Genomic DNA, 18,047 nt, shown 5'->3' with positions numbered 1-18,047 from the left:
ATCATCGTTGATTTTTTCATTGTGATTGACATCTGTATATACAATTTATAAATTATAATGTGGTGCATTCCACAATAAAAAAGAAAAAATATCAACATTTTAGGTATGTTATATATTAAGCATGGAAAATTTTCTTACTTCTTCTCGAGCTTCTCCCAGTCGTCAGGTCGGTGGTCGATAATGTAGTGCATCACCTTATCGGCGCCCTGCTTCTGCCGCTCCGTGCACTTGATGCAGTCATTGGAAATGGCGTCGGGTAGGTTCTCTGTAATAAATTTTTATTCGGAAGTTACATTAGAATGATTTTGTGCCTACATATTGCAGGCTTTTTGCTTATTAAGAACGTCATCTATAGAAACTATTTCCTTGGTTCCAACAGTAAGTTGGCACACACCAGGTTAGCGTAGAGTTCTTGCTATTTGGATGAATAATGTTGGCAGTAAGTATTACTTATCTAAATGACAAAACCTTAAAACCAGACACAAGTGACACAAATATTTACGAACACCTGCCTACCTAAGTTGTGTCTGTTAAACTACGTCTAGAGGCTTATTTGAATAGTCACAGCAAGCTTATGTATAGTATTTTTCAAACTTGATGGGCACGTTGACAAGTGTCATTTCAATAAAATTTTGCCAGATTTGGCTTTGGTAGGTTATAATAATATATTACTTACATGGAGTAGACACCTGTCTCCCTACCCTTCGAGTTTGAAAAATACTATTTAATAAATAAATAAAATAAATATTATAGGACATTATTACACAAATTGACTAAGCCTCACAGTAAGCTCAATAATGTGTTGAGGGTACTTAGACAACGATATATATAATGCCAACGTGGAATAGAACGAAGCATGCTTAATATTAAAAAAATTCAAAAAATTCGTCACACAAAAATTAGAAATATCACCAAAGCCAAGGATGCCTTAACTTACGCTAAAACACAAAAATGGAAGTGGGCAGGGCACGTAGCAAGGCTAAAGGACAAGAGATGGACTAGCAGGGTAACGAAATGGAAGGGCCCACTGGGAAAGCGTCGGAGAGCGAGACCTCATGCCAGATGGGCAGACGACATAATAAAAGTAGCGGGGCCCTGCTGGCCACAAATAGCTCAGGACAGAGAAAAATGGAAATCTTTAGAGGAGGCCTTCACCTTCACCTAAGAGGAGGGGTTCGTGCAACAACCAAAAAAAAGAAAACACATAATATATAATTCATATTACTTTTTTAAATCATTAATTTTTGTTTTTTCTCACCTTAAAAATGTAATTGTTCTTTGCATGAAATAAAAGGCTTTTTATTTTATTTTTATTATATATAATATATAAATATTTATAAATACTTAAATACATAGAAAACACCCATGACTCAGGGACAAATATCAATGCTCATCACACAAATAAATGCCCTTACCAGGATTTGAACCCGGGATCATCGGCTTCGGAGGCAGGGTCACTACCCACTAGGCCAGACCAGTCGTCGTCGTATAGGTGCGACTTCCAATATATACCTAAACAAATGTTTAGTTCTTCCCGTCGCTATGATAAGTCAAATAGGTGCTAACTTACTTTTCAACTCTTTTCCATCAGGCGTGCACGGCCTCAGGTCTAACAAACAGTTGACATAGCCGGTGAGCAGCCGGCTGGAAGCCAGGATCTCGTCTAGATCGATGCCGTCGTACTTGGTTGTATACGTTTGTTCCTCGCCGTGGCTTTGGCAGACCAGGAGAATGAGGAACACGAGGAAGACGAGTCTTTTCATTGTGAACTAGCGCCTGCGGAAAATATGGCGATGTAATGGATTTTAAGTGTTTTGTTAGTATTGCCGGACACAGTAATTTGGTTACTTATTATTACTTTAGTTTAGTGGGTCAGAAAGAATCAAGAAAGGAGGAGTAGGTGTTTAACTTAAAGCGATATTATGTAGTATATTTTACTTGGAAGCACTGCGCCAAGATAAAACATTCTTTGGTCTGTTCTCAGTTCGACGATTTTCCTTTATATGCTAGTGTAAATACTTAAATTGGAAAATGTTTTATTGCATGCAATGCCACAGAAGGTATATAAATGTATTTTTGTTTGTACATCAGCCACAAACGTCGCAATAAATGAGTAGAAATTAAGAGTTTACATTCAAAATGTTGCAGGAAAAGATTTGGGTAAATTTTTAGCACTGTATTTCATCACCGAAGAAACGAGATAGCACAACAAGATTTGCTATTATTAATATTAACAGCTATAGATAGCTAACAGATAAAGAACCTTTGCCTAATGTTATTTGGAGCCTTGTCTGCCAACAAAACATACTCTGGTTTGGCGGAAGTTGTAGGTATGTTTTTTGAATAAACATTTATTTATTTATAAAAAAAAAGATATATTAGTCCAACTTCTCAGTGGAAATATTGAATGATTATTTGAATTCAGTGATGTAGAATAAGTTTTTCATTTTAATTAATACGAGTCTTTACCAATTAATAAAACGAAGTCGAGTGCAACACTTAGCGCATAAACGAGAAACAATTGTAAAATGAAGTCGAGTGCAACACATAGCGCACAAACGAGAAACAATTGTAAAATCACTATAAGTGATTGTGATTTACAGATAATGAGGTAAAATGGCGGAAACGTAAGGGAAACTTAAGGAAAGAACCGACTTCTCAAAATAGTGTACCATCATTTTATGGTTTTCTTCACCAAATACTCTTCGAGAGAATGAGTTACTTTAAAAGTAAACATATCACTTTATTATATGTGCCTAGAATAGTTGAAGAGTGCCCTCAATTTTATAGGATTCCATCATCAGATCATGACAATGGAACCAACTGTCAAAATTTAGCGCATTGAGGATCTCGTTCTACGAAATCATGAAGGCATTAAAAAAGAGAACTACAGTAATCACATAGGGAGGACGACAGCAGCAGCGTTACTGTTGCGATGTTACTCTGCGGCAATGGGATTCTCAATTTTCTTGGCTTGAACGTTCTAACCACGGCAGTAATGCGGCAATGAACGAATGTCAGCTTTCGAGCGCGGCAATACGAAACACCTACATCTGCCAAGAATTTCAAAGCTGTGTGTGAAATCCTCAATCAACATGAGCCAAAATTGCTTATAGCCTTAAACTCTCCAGTAGGTCATATATTGAGGCCGGTCTGTGCCCAGCAGTGAGACGATCAGACGAGTAAGTGAGTGGTGATGTGATGACGATAAAATTAAATTTCATCGTAAATCTGCCACTGAGGACAGAGTCCTAGTGTTTGACAGCATAATTCCAACAATTGACAGACAGTTTTTTACCTATACTTATTTCAGACTGTGACATGTCCATCATTGAAACATTTATGTAATAAACAATAATAAAAATTCAAAGCACGTTCGAGTAAAACTTGATGTGTCATGAATCATGAATCATCATCATTTAGATGCGAATAATCTCAACGTCACCCCTGACCTCCGTGACTCCGCACTGAAGAACAAGGGCATCTGTGCGTCATCGTGATGATAGCTCTCAAAGAGAAAATTACCACGACGTGTAATACAGTGCGTATTTTTAATTTTAATACAACCGCAAATTGAAACGAGCGTAGGTTTTATTAGCTAACTAATCTAACTACCATGAAACAATTTTTAAAGGATAATTTCAGAGTGCATTTAATAGAAAAAAATATATAGTCGTCGCGTCAGTAAGTGCCACGTTTTGGATAAATACAAAGTAGTGATAGGTACACTGTGTGCTGAATTATTTAGTACTACTACTTCACTGGCATATTGACCCAAGCAGGATCTTGGCCTCTGACACAAGAGAGCGCCACTCTGCCCTATTCTGCGCCACTTCAGGCCAGTTGGGTATTTCAAAGGTGGACAGGTCTTTTAGGGCCTCGTCACTCCAGTGGTATCTGGGATGCCTGGACGGACGTTTTCCACCCGGGTGCCCCACATGCGTTCCTCTCACGGCACAATCCTCTTCCATCCTCTCCAGGTACACCGAGGCAGCTCCTCTAGCTCCCTAAATCCCTAGCTCAATTATTTAATGAGGAAAAATAAAAATTCTAAGTTTTTTTGTAAAACATTAATTCATCAGTTCCTTATACCTTATTTTTTGTACCTATAGCTAAACTCCGATGATTTTTCGGGCGTAATCTCTAATCTGTTACACAAAGGCATTGCTCTTTTAATTGTACTGTTGGCTATCAAAAACACGACTTCCGTTCTAATAAGGAAAAACATGTAGCTAACCGCAATGTTTAAAAAAATAATCGCTTGGTTAAAAATATTCCTTTTTCATTACTTACACAATCAAATTGTTGCACATAGTTGAGATAAATACCTACCTACACCTTGTACTTAAGATGGACTACTTACCACTACCTAATACATATTTGTACCTATGAACTGCTGTAAAAAGTAATGAAATAAACGTATTTGTATTTTGTATTTTTTTTTAAATATATTCGGGTCAAAGCCGGTAGAATCACCTTGAGTTTAGCTTTACCAGTGGCGGCGCATCCATGAAAAACTACTTATTCCACCGACTTGCTTAATATTCAGAAAACTGAGCACTTATCGAAGGCTCACGAAGAAAAGCAAAGCGGAAGCTTTGACTTCACTACGAATATTTATGACGTGTCGCTAGCGATAGGTACCTAAAGTGAATTTAAAATAAATAGCAAATAATGTAAACAAATATGACAAACAAACATTTCTTAGCATTTTTTTTTTTCTTTATAACGCTCTCAATAATTTATCATATTACGATTATTATATAAACAATATATTATATATAAAATTATGATAACAAAACTAAAACTAAACCTAACTAAAAAAAATCCTAAAAACTACCTAGCCTAGGCCCCTCGGCAAGGTGCTCATCACGCAGGCAGCGTTCCCGCGCTGTATTGCGATAGCAATCCCCTGCGCGAGAAAGCTGCCGGCTCCAGATTCCCCTGTTGCCTCCCTCAGATTCCCCTGTTGCCTCCCTCAGATTCCCCTGTTGCCTCCCTCAGATTCCCCTGTTGCCTCCCTCAGATTCCCTTAGCATTTGACATTATTATAACCTAAAATCTCTAAGTCTAGAAAGTTTTTTTCGACTGAAATATTAATAATTGACAAATATTTTAACTAGAAATTGATATAAATGATGATGGCAAGAGGCCTGATGGGGTGTCCTTGGTTCCTTGGAACTTGGGACGGATGTTAGTGTGGGATGCTACCTGCGTAGACACACTGGCACCGTCCCACCTCCAACGGACTAATGTAAAAGCGGGCGCAGCGGCGGAAAGCGCCGAAATTTTGAAACGTAATAAATATAAGAGCCTCGGTAGAGAGTACCATTTTGTACCTTTTAGCGTTGAAACTCTAGGTCCATGGGGTCCCAGCGCGCACAAGTTTTTTGGAGAAATCGCGAAACGTCTGGTTGACGTAACTGGTGACCGAAGAGCTGGCGGCTTCCTCGCACAACGTATCAGTATTGCGATACAACGAGGAAATGCCGCCAGCATCCTTGGTACAATGCCTCAAGGGCCTATTTTAGATATAAGCTAGTTATAGTAATCATCTGTATATATCCATTATGTATATTGTTATTGTCAATAAATAGAATATATTTTAATAAAATATTTCTTTATATAAACTGTTGATAATATTATGGTTTTCCTTAAAAAGTGCGAGATTGCGAAGTAATTAAGGTAAATTCGCGTCGCGTGTAAATCGTTAAGGCGATCGAGAGAAGTCTATCCATTACGTTTTATACCTTAAGATAACAATCAATCCCTTCACTGTTATCATCCAATGGCCTCCTGTTGTAGGGTAAACCCCATCGACCAGTTGTAGTCAAATACTAATAAGCAGTATTGTGGCATTTGTGACTCGTCTATAATAGGCGCGTTCTAAGTATATTAAATATATTACAACGGGTCACTCACGTATATTAATTCGAAAACGCTCGAAATGTTTCATTCCGTTCCAAGGAATGTCGTCAGGAGCTTGCGTTGACGGACCGGCGCAGACTGCGGGCCGCAGCCCTCCGCGCCCGATGACAAGGCGCGGGCGCCGGTGGCGGCAAGGGGGGCGAGAAACTACCCTCGTTTACGGCATTATTGTCAAATAATGGGTTACACACAACACTCACTTCGTCGTTCGCTAATGGTTCGTCCACACTGTCCACCGACGTAGTACCCAACACAGTTTTCCAGCTCGGAGGCACTGACCAACCACAATCACGGTTAAAATTCCAATTCGACGACTAAATTCGATAGCCGGCTATACCGCTGAATCACAAATTTTCGGTGTCGGAGGGCTGCGGCCGATAATTTGAGCCATATCGGAGCCCCCCGTCAGCTGTCGGACGGATAATATTTGTTGCTTGCGTTTGTGTAGGCATAATGTTTGGTGTAGTATGCGTGTCTGCTAAAGATGGCGCTCCCGCGGTCTATGTACGCAGATGTTGGATTCTACATATTAGATCGGACAACGTGAAAACGTTCTAAGGGTTCCGTTTTTGTTATTTTGGAAGCGAAACCCATACTAAATCTTAGTGTAGGGTATAATAGTTAACCGTCCATTACACTATGCTGCCATGAATGGGGGTTTTAAGTTTACCTCTTTGTCGGCGTGATTGATTTATAAACCCATACCACATTGCAGCTTTCTAGCACTAATGAGCAAGGAGCTAAGCCGTAGAAGGACAGACGGACAGACAGACAGACAGACGGACAAAGCAAAACTATAAGGGTTCCTGGGGTTCCTGGTTGCCTATGGAACCCTTAAAACAGCATATTGATACACAGTGCCCTTAAGCTTACAGTCACAACTACAGTCATGTTTTTTGAAGTGGAAACTTTTTTAGCGGCGCTGTGCACTTTTTGTGATGGGGAAAACATTTTAAACTTGCGTCAGGTGACGTGACCGTCAGTCGCGTCAGGTTACGTGACCGTTAGATTAAAAATTCGTAAGACGGACACGTGACATCATGGTGACGTGCAAACTGAATGTCATCGAAGCCTGGTTACTTTAGAAAAATCGTATCTCATTCAAGAGTGACATTTTATTTTCTTCATAATCAAAGTGCTGTCATAACGGTTAAAGAGGTTTAATCTTTGTTAGTTTTAACTTCACGTTTAATTTTTTCCTTATTATTTGTTATTATTTTTTCCTGCACCAACATACACAAATGTCTCTGTTTGACACAATGGTTGACTGGTAGAGAATGCCTTTTGGCATTAAGTTCGCCATTTGTACATTTTTCTTTATGTGTGCAATAAAGTTTAAATAAATAAATAAATTCCTCTGACCTTTTTATCTTCTCAATAATCTCAATATTGATATAAAAATTATTTAAAATATAAATGTATTAATAAGCTTCAATCTTTTTTGAATTAGGTCATAAATTTCTTAAATTCATAAAGGGTGTAGCAGGATAGCCTAGGAAAAATTGCCCCCAGCGATTTTGGGCCGAAACTGTAATCAAACGATGCCTTTTGGGGAGGTTATACTCTGCACAAAGTTTCATCCCTCTGTTACCCCCTGGGGGTGAAAAACACCCGATTAACCCCAAAACTGTTTTAATTATTTTTTCCTAAACTATGAAAGTGACGAATTTCAAATTTTGTACAATTATTAATAAGACTAAAAGCTATGTGCAAAAAAATATTAACCCCCTAACCATTGAAATTCTTGTAAAAAAACAAAAATAAAAAAAGAATTACCCTGTATATCAAGTTTGACTCATGGTACACACACCATTTTTTTGTCAAAAATGAAGCAATTTATATTCTACATTATACAAAAGTTTCATGGACCTACTCCAGAAGGAACATTGCGAAATTAAAATAAACGTACTATTTCGTAGCCACTAATCATTATACTCGTATCATGCTTAATACGCAACGTCTCGGTCCCGAAACCAAAATAGTTTTAAAAAAACCGGCCAAGCGCATGTCGGGCCACGCTCAGTGTAGGGTTCCGTAGTTACTATTCCGTCACAATGAGCTAAACTGGAGCTTAAAGTATAGTAAATTGTTAACCAAGGGATGAAACGGTACCTTTCACGCGAGTTAAATAAATAGGCAAATTTGCATATATATAGTACCTAATTAAAGTAAGTCTTTTTACTATGAAGGGGAAACTTTTTGCGATAACTCAAAAACAGCTATACTGATCATGTCTGCTATAGTTTTCATTTAATGTCTTTCTTAAGCTCTACTTCTACGATTTTTTTCATATTTTTTGGACCTATGTTTCAAAAGTTAGAGGGGGGGACTTATTTTTTTTTTTCTTTCGAAGCGATTATCTCCGAATATATTCACTTTATCAAAAAATGTTTGTTGAAGACCCCTATTAGTTTTGAAATACCTTTCCAACGGGTATCCCACACTGTAGGATTGAAGCAAAAAACAAATTGACCCCCACTTTACGTGTAGGGGAGGTACCCTAAAAAAAATTAAATTTTTAGATTTTATTGTACGACTTTGTCGGTTTTATTGATTTATATATCCATGCCGAATTTCAGCTTTCTAGCACTAAGAACCACGGAGCAAAGCCTCGGACAGACAGACAGACAGACAGACAGACATGGTGAAACTATAAGGGTTCCTAGTTGACTACGGAACCCTAAAAATATTTTTATAAATACAAATGAGTTTGATTCATACTTCTTTATCCCCACCTTTTTCAAATCGGGCACGAGCAGCGGTCCGATCGCAAGCCATTGTTTATTAATAATGCAAGGCTCTTAGTGGAAGTTCAATGAATAGTACGCACCAAAGAGCCAATACATATTAATTTCGCAATGTTCCTTCTGGAGTAGGTCCATGAAACTTTTGTATGATGTAGAATATAAACTGGTTCATTTTTGAAAAAAAAAATGGTGTGTGTACCATGAGCCAAACTTGATATACAGGATGATTCTTTTTTTATTTTTGTTTTTTTTTACAAGAATTTCAATGGTTAGGGGGTTAATATTTTTTTTGCACATACCTTTTAGTCTTATTAATATTTGTACAAAATTTGAAATTCGTCACTTTCATAGTTTAGGAAAAAATAATTAAAACAGTTTTGGGGTTAATCGGGTGTTTTTCACCCCCAGGGGGTAACAGAGGGATGAAACTTTGTGCAGAGTATAACCTCCCCAAAAGGCATCGTTTGATTACAGTTTCGGCCCAAAATCGCTGGGGGCAATTTTTCCTAGGCTATCCTGCTACACCCTTTGTAACGAATCAGGATCTGAATCCATGATCTGTGTTTGGAAGTCGTGCATACTTCTTGGCAGCGGTCAAAGAAACCTATTATGTATCTCAGTTGTTTTAAATACGACAACAAAGGTCAGTTATAAGGAAGGTAGGAAGTAAAAATCCCTAGGAAATAAATAACGTTTATTTCATCTTTTCTCAGTAGGTACAGTCAACATCAATAGCAGGTAGCGGATGAAATAACGCGCTAAAAGTATCTACCATTATCGAGTATTTGTTCAAATAGTGATATATAGATCTCTACAATTCGTTTGAAAAATATCAGCCACAATCTAAGTAATTGCATCAATGTGCCTGCTCTTCTTGAGTCGACTGGCATTATCAGGGATGATGGCAAGAGGCCTTGGTTCCTTGGAGCCTGGGACGGATGTTAGTGTGGGATGCTACCTGCGTAGATATACTGGCACCGTCCCACCTCCAACGGACTAATGTAAAAGCGAGCGGAGCGGCGGAAAGCGCCGAAATTTTGAAACGTAATAAATATAAGAGTCTCGGCAGAGAGTACCATTTTGTACCATTTGGCGTTGAAACTCTAAGTCCATGGGGTCTCAGAGGGCATAAGTTATTTGCAGAAGTCGCGAAGCGACTGATTGACGTAACTGGTGATCGAAGAGCTGGCGGCTTTTTCGCACAATGTATCAGTATTGCGATACAACGAGAATATGCTGCCAGCATCCTAGGTACAATGCCTCAAGGGCTTATTTTAGATGTAGGTAGGTAGGTATTCAAACGTTACAGTTCTTCTTCTTTCTCTAAACCAGCGGTACTTATTTTTGAATAATTTTTTTACCTTTAGGTTTTCTTCGAAACCGCTGAGTTAAGTTTCGTTTTACTCAAATATTTATGCCGTCTTTTAATAATGTAATAGAATGTATCTATCATAGCCTAGAAAATAGTAAATATTACTATCTTATTTTCTCCGATGATACCTACTCATTTAAATTCAAGAACAAGTGTATCAGCTAAAAAAAAGATCCATAATCATAATTTAACATGGAATGGTGTTCTCAGACGACATGTTAAGCACATTATCTGTATTTCAAATCAGATCCTATGAATTTTGTTTCTGAATTCTTTTTGTCTACACCTTCGTCATTACCTGGCATTTGAAGAGGGTAATAAATATTTTAACCTCTTGAATGTTTGGTCATCTTTTTGTATTTTTTTCGAGAGCGATTTTTTTTGCTTTATACCTACAGTACAGCCGATGTTTCAAAAACTAAAGATTTTTGACTAACAAAAACATGAAAGGTTAAAAAGGTTGAGGCAGTTGAACTTAAAACTAAGAAATCTTAAGAAAACACCCACACTTACATCAATAACAACGTTTGCGTCATGCGTTTAAGGATCTTTTCACCACCCGTTAAAACGCAATCGACTCTAGGTATTCGTTTCTAAACACTAGTTCCGCGAATACATGTAATTGACTTTTGCCACCTTACCAGTGTGAGCAAAGGTGACTTATGCCTCCCAACACAGTTCAAGTGTCAATTGTCGCTTATAATCATAATCCTAATCCTAAACGACCGGTCTTGCCTAGTGGGTAGTGACCCTGCCTATGAAGCCGATGTTCCTGGGTTCGAATCCCGGTAAGGGCATTTATTTGTGTGATGAGCACAGATATTTTTTGTTCCTGAGTCATGGGTGTTTTCTATGTATTTTTTATAGTATGTATATAGTTGTCTGAGTATCCACAACACAAGCCTTCTTGAGCTTAGTATGGGGCTTAGTCAAATTGAGTAAGGATTTCCGTTAATATGTATTTATTTTTATTTATTAATACTTAGCCATGGTTGTAAGAATTCTGTGATTAAATCCACTTACAAATCTTCATAACAATTAGTTTGAGTTTAGGGCTGACAAATTGTTGGCTACTTCTATGTCTTTCCCATCCCGAAACAATAGTGTACTGGACCTCTAGGAGGCGTGTGCGGAGCCGAAGCCAACACGTAGAGACACTTTAGACACTAATTAAATGTAAGGAGTACACCGAGCAGATGCTGCCATTGCCCGTGTCATGGAATGCAGTATTGAGAGTTGATGGTACCTAAAATGAACTAGGCTATTGGGTGAAAGCGATGGATTACATACTGGACTATGAGATATAAAACAGGACGCATGCCTAATAAAATGGTGTACAATTCTATTTCCAGCAGACAGTGACTCGCCTCCATAAGATGGGCCACCATAAAAAGCGACATCGGGTAGAGAGATAACATGGCTTTAAACATATAGCCAACTTGCCACTTAGAGGTTTCCTCACCTTATCTACCCTCGAGAACGCAGTTCTTGCGACTTCACTACGACCGGCTAAGGCAAGCCAGAGGCAGATAATCCTATACGATCCACCCACCCACCTTCGGGTGACAGAACTCCCCAGGAGAATTCGGGTACATGGGGTCGCTACTCCCCAACAGCTCGCCACAAGCTGCCGTACGTTTACTGATTGCACTAGTAAAACCAACGGGCGATGGGATCGTCTCGTCACTTCCCTTCGCCTACCTCTAAATTATTTTTATCACACAAGTAAGTAGGTAGTAATAGTAATTAGATACAACTTTTTTAATACAGTTGCTCAAAAAGTACTACTTTACGTAGCTGTTTAGCGTGCGGAAAGTTGGATTTCGCGAACTAGTGCTTTTTACTTTTCCACTTGTTCCAATTCATTACTACTTATTAATAAGTGTTAATGTTAGTTTCCTTTAAAAATCGTAATAAACATAAAAAGCTACTGTTAGTGTCAAAATAATAAATATAAGCATATTTCATATTTTATTACTTACCTCTTCATCATTATAACATGTTGCCGACTTAATCTTAAGATGTATGGCTTATAAAATAAATAAGATTAAAAAAATCATTATAACATGTTTCTTTTTTAATATTGAATATTGAAACACCGTTCTTAATAAGTTGTCTGAATGGAACGGAATAGCTGCCGAAACGCCTGTCAAAGCAGAGGCGTTTTTACGGTTCCGTAGCCAAATGGCAAAAAACGGAACCCTTATAGATTCGTCATGTCCATCTGTCTGTCCGATTATTTCTTACTACAAGAATGTTTTAATTTTCCAAATGCAACATTCGATATTGTTTTCATACAATTTAAATATACGACACACATATAATCGTAAATAACGATACTTAGGTAACTGTATTAAAAAACGTCGTTCGATACACGTGCGTATGTGTCATTCTTCACTCACCTACGGCTCGTGGCAAGATATCTCGGTACTCGTGAAGTAATGACATACTTTCCGCACTAGTATCGAAATGTACTATTGAGTTGTTTCCCCATGTCGACTGGTGCAATTGACTTTTAAGTGATGATAAATAATTCGTTCAGGATGAAAAAGTGCCATGACAATAAAATGGGTCATATGGACGTGCGTCCTTCTTTATTCACAGATCTCCAGCAGTTGATCTTTGGCTTTATAGCAGATATGAGCCAACCGGTTTTACCAGATCGCCATTTATAAAAATAAAACGTTATACAATTTTTATTGCTTACTAGCTGTTGCCCGCGACTTCGTACGCGTGTATTTGTGTTTTGATCGTTATTACATTTTATTTAATAGCCCATCAAAGTGCTCACTAGCGCCACTGCTAATTAATTGTGATTACCTATTTAAATTTAATGATAGATTAAAAAAGGGGGCCGTTACGTACTGTATTGTGTATTTTGTTAATACCTTTTGAATACATCATAATACTTTTAACGTTGCTGGATTCGTCAATCTAGGCGTCCAAAGTTAAAACGGCCGTTTTTGTTTTTAGTTCATAGATCGACAAATCCAGCAACATAAAAACAAATCCAGCAACATAAAAATGAATCCAGCAACATAAAAACGAATCCAGCAACATAAAAACTAATTTGATGTACCTATTTACACAAAGCGTTTCGTTGTCGTACCCCAAGCGATTGCCACCTTGGCCTGTTTTATAGGCAAATATTTATATCACATTCTAAAATTACACGTAAGTGCATAAAATACTTACTTTAAAATGAATTATGTGGCTATCCATCAGAGAAGAGTCCTTATGCTTCATGTGCAATAAGGACTGTTTATCAGAATTTCTGTTGGAATTTAACATGGAAAGGACCTTATTGCATTTTTTTATATGATACAGGAGGCAAACGAGCAGACGGATCACCTGATGGTAAGCGATTACCGCCGCCCATGGACACGTGCAACACCAGAGGGCATTTAAGACGGAAGTACGCTCTTTTCTTGAAGGTTGGAATCGTATCGGGCCAGAAATACCGCAGGCGACAGTTCATTCCACAGTTTAGCTGTGCGAGGCAGAAAGTTCCTGGAGAAACGCACAGTTGAGGACTACCATCTAACTGGTGAGGATGGAAATGTTGTCGCGTAGGGCGATGGTAAAGAGAAGCGACAATTGCACTTGAAGCATCCGGACCCTTCTGTGATGCAAAGCCACATATATAAACTTAAAAGTAAGAGCCGGAAGAGAGAAATAACTGGTCAGAAAGAATAATGTTAAAGGACTATTTTTACCTCAACAAAAGTTGTGCAAATAATTTGTTTTGTCCTTGACTTTTTTTAAGGTTTTATGCTAATTTGAAGCTCGCGTGTTTTTGTACTGACGAGTTCACAAGCATATTTAGGTACAAGCCAACATTCAAAAATACATTTACACGCCTGACAATAAGGTCGTGTAGGTAAATGTATTTTAGAAAAGTTGGCTTGTAAAGATGTTTGTAAACCCGACCGTAATTGTGACTGACGTACTTGTGACGTTTGTACAATCCTGTTGATTATTTGATGATAGTTCCTTAAATCCAATAAAGCGAGAAACCAAGCTAAATGGGCAGCGCTTTTGATAGCCCAGCCTATGCAAATGTTAAGAGGACATTTAAGTCCCCTTAGTTAGTCCCCTGTTTCCTCTCTAGATATAATATTGGCATTATGGAAAATATTTTCACATAATTTTGTGTCTGTTAACCATATATAGCTATGCTCCTACGTTTGACTATTTTCGCTTTTTTTATTATTGTAAAAATTAGGAGCAAAAATAGATTTCATACAATTTTTTAAATACTCCAACTCTATTACCCCTAAAACTTTTGACAATTAAATTAAAATTAAATTAAATATCATTTATTTTCAGGCAACTATGGCCCTATTATACATACCTTACAGACTAACATACATACAATAATAAAAATCTTAAAATATAAATATCATTTTAATGACAATAGTCTGATCTGCTACGTTAGATGCGGACTGTACGTTGTTGCTGCTAAGATCGATCAATTGGTATTGACTGATGTTTGATGACGTCAATTCCGCAGAATCAACGCCTTTGTATTTACAAACATGGTAATAGATTGTCGAGTCAACTCGAAACATTAACAAACACCTATCTTATATACTTATCTACTCGTGCCTATTTCAAAAACTCTTACGTATAGAATAGAATAGAATAGAATAGAAAAACGTTTATTGCAAAACCATCTACAAACAGCACCACATTAGAAAACAAAAAAAGTAAGAAAGAAGATCTAATACACTAAACAGTTATAACTACTTGTAACTTATACTAACATGCAATAGTTACAGTGATGATGCTGTAATAGAGGCTACAATTGGACACCACTCAGCATATGCTCTAACATATATATGCTACAGCGCTGGTCTTCCGTGAAGCCCAGGGCAAGAAGATAGCTCGGAACAGTAAAGGCAGTGTCAGACAGTGATTTAGCAAGTATTAATATTTAACACAAGTTTGAAACTAATGCACGGAAAAATTTCAAAGCGGAAGTGAGTGGGTTGGGAATATCTAAAAATATATAAAAATATAAACAGGTAAAGTCAGACATGTATTTAGTTTAATATATAGTAGAGCATATATACATAAAAAGGCAACTCGTTAAAAATAGATAAATAATTCAATTTATAACATAAAATAATCATAATCTAACTAAGGTGCGTATTGCATTATAATAGTTTACCTACGAAAACACGTATCTACCAACCTAAAACCGTAGGTTAGATAAAGAGAATATCATGAATTTGATGTTTATCTAACATACCGGAAAAGTGCATAATAGATTTACAAATTATACAAAAATAAATAAAATTCATAGATTTACAAAATATACACGGTGTAACATTGAGGACATTTCAACAGTCTAGTCCTGATCACATATAGACTAAAATGTCATATAAACCTTTCTGGATGTTGCCTAGTTTTAAAGTTATACCAATTTTAAATAAAATATCTTATTGTAACTTATTGGAAAACGCCTTTTTGATCGCAATGATGCCATTATGGGGCGTACTCTAAATATCCTATATGATGTCAAAAAGTGACAAGTAACCTTTGCAAACCTAGGTTTTACAAAAAAATCGTATAAAGTCATTTTTAGTGCCAGTTTTATCATAACATTAACTTTTCATGTACAAATATATTCAATAATTTGAAAACTCGAAAACACGCGTTTTTCCAAACATAAGACTAATCTAGATAGATTGTATACCCCCAAAAACCCCCATATACCAAATTTCAGCGAAATCGATAGAGCCGTTTCCGAGATCACAGAAATATATATACATATATATATACAAGAATTGCTCGTTTAAAGGTATAAGATAAGATACACTATAACTTAACTTAACTACACGTTGACACTATTAAAGACCTAGGTGTCATATTTGACCCGCATCTTAACTTTCATGCTCATATGAGAACCCTAGCTACCGAATGCTATCGGAGATTGGGATTTGTCATCCGTAACGTTCGTGATTTTGACAACGCGATTGTTATCAAGATTGTTTATACCTCTCTTGTTAGGAGTAAACTGGAGGCAGCGTCTGTGGTGTGGAACCCCCATGAGGTCACTTACGCTTTGCTTCTGGAGAAAATCCAAAAGACTTTTCTAAGATTTTTATTTAAAAAAGTCTATGGGTATTATCCTTTCCTTTACCCGACAAAATATTTACTTGGAACTCTGGGTTTTAACTCCTTAGAAGTGAGGCGTAATTATGCACTTATGATCGGCGCGTGCAGAATATTACGTGGAGATTCAGACTGCCCTCAGCTGGTCTCACAGCTGGTACGCCTCCTCATCCCTTCTCTGTCCGTCGCAAAGTTCAATTTTAGGCCTCGTAATCGCGACTTACTTGCGGTAATTTGGGTAGTTTGTTTTTTTAACCAATCTGCTTTTTATTGATTCCCCGTCCAAACTCCCACCCCCTTTTCACCCCCTAAAGGGATGGCTAATTGTTCAAAAATGCATAAACATGATTTATATCTTACGAAAAGTTAAATGATAAATTTAATATCGTTTAGTCCTTTTTTGATAAATTTTGTAAAATATATTTTACAGTACATATGGGGCTACTTTATAGCACTAGTGCGAGAAGTAGCATATTATGTTACTGTGTCGAACATTTAAAGGGCCATATGTACTGTAAAACGTTGTACGATACATGTGCGAATAGGTAATTCGCAACTCGTGTCGATTTAAAACACTCCCTTCGGTCGTGTTTTAATTTATCGCCACTCGTTTCGAATTTCCTATTTTTCGCACTTGTATCGTAATGTACTATATTACAGTAAGATACAATATACATAAACATGGAGACGGTAAAGAGTATATAAAAAAGCTGCTTGCTACTGCCTTCAGTGGTGATATGAAAAGGTAGTAGAAGAGAAGGGTCTTGGGGGAATTTCAGTATATGATTCCTGAACTATCTTCGCACTCAAAAGCTTTAATGTGTCGTCTTGTACCTCTGACTCTTATGGAGACAGCTCTAAGAACGGAAATTTGAACTTTAACTACTAATAAATTATTGATTCCCTTTACAACCTTTCATCCCCCTTTTTACACCCTTTAATTAAATTACATATCCCCCACAACTGAAACTACCTATGTCCATATCAAATGTCATCTAAATCAGTTCAGCAGTTATTGATTCCTCGTACTTTTTATTTCTAAGGATCTACGAAAACCGAATTGACTAGATAAAGTAGATAACTACCTACCAATTTTTTCCTTAAGTAAGTGATACCAGAGATACCGGATTCCTTTATTCGACATAATGATTGAAAGTCATAATGTAATGATAGTCAGATTATCATTATTCATAATTCTGTAACCGTTAACTTTTCAGAATTTTCGTAATCAGTTATCCTATAGATAGGTTAATAGGTTAGTTTAGGTTTGTTTCATGCCAATCCTGAAAACTTACGCGTTTCTGAGAAAAACCAAATTATGTTGGCTCCTTATCATTTGTCACCATGCAGGCATGGTGACAAATGATAAGGAGCCAACACGTGACAGGTCACGTTCTAACAAGTATGTAAGCGCGAAAGTGACGGGCATAGTGACAAGTGATAAAAATGCAACCATGCTGCCACCGCTGATTTGTCGGAGAACTACGAATATTGACACTTACTTCCCTCTTACACTTACAATAGTGGATCAATTAATGTTACGTATTTTCTAATTTATTTAATATTTTGGATAGTTTAGTTTAGCGTTGATGGCCTAGCGGTAAGAGCGTGCGACTTGCAATCCGGAGGTCGCGGGTTCAAACCCCGGCTCGTACCAATGAGTTTTTCGGAACTTATGTACGAAATATCATTTGATATTTACCAGTGGCTTTTCGGTGAAGGAAAACATCGTGAGGAAACCGGACTAATCCCAACAAGGCCTAGTTTACCCTCTGGGTTGGAAGGTCAGATGGCAGTCGCTTTCGTAAAAACTAGTGCCTACGCCAAATCTTGGAATTAGTTGTCAAGCGGACCCCAGGCTCCCATGAGCCGTGGCAAAA

General features: G+C 37.4%; 1 protein-coding gene across 3 annotated transcripts in view; it reads right to left on the bottom strand.

The window, feature by feature from the left end:
- The window catches only part of LOC133527766 (ejaculatory bulb-specific protein 3-like), a 184,637-nt gene that overhangs the window by 1,277 nt on the left and 165,313 nt on the right, over positions 1-18,047 (bottom strand). The window contains exons 1-3 of one of the 3 annotated variants that reach the window (XM_061864929.1): positions 1,939-2,015; positions 1,571-1,776; positions 139-265 (exon numbers count right to left, since the gene is read on the bottom strand). In XM_061864929.1, the coding sequence (XP_061720913.1) occupies positions 139-265; positions 1,571-1,763 (320 nt within the window). In that variant the 5' untranslated portion in view covers positions 1,764-1,776; positions 1,939-2,015. Of the gene's footprint in view, positions 1-138; positions 266-1,570; positions 1,777-1,858; positions 2,016-18,047 lie in introns of those variants that run through there. The other 2 variants (XM_061864928.1, XM_061864930.1) reach the window with 2 other exon arrangements.

The sequence above is a fragment of the Cydia pomonella genome, chromosome 18 (assembly GCF_033807575.1).
Source record: "Cydia pomonella isolate Wapato2018A chromosome 18, ilCydPomo1, whole genome shotgun sequence".
Classification (NCBI taxonomy): domain Eukaryota; kingdom Metazoa; phylum Arthropoda; class Insecta; order Lepidoptera; family Tortricidae; genus Cydia; species Cydia pomonella.
The sequence above is the reverse complement of the archived record's forward strand: the minus strand, read 5'-3'. Positions and strand labels throughout refer to the sequence as shown.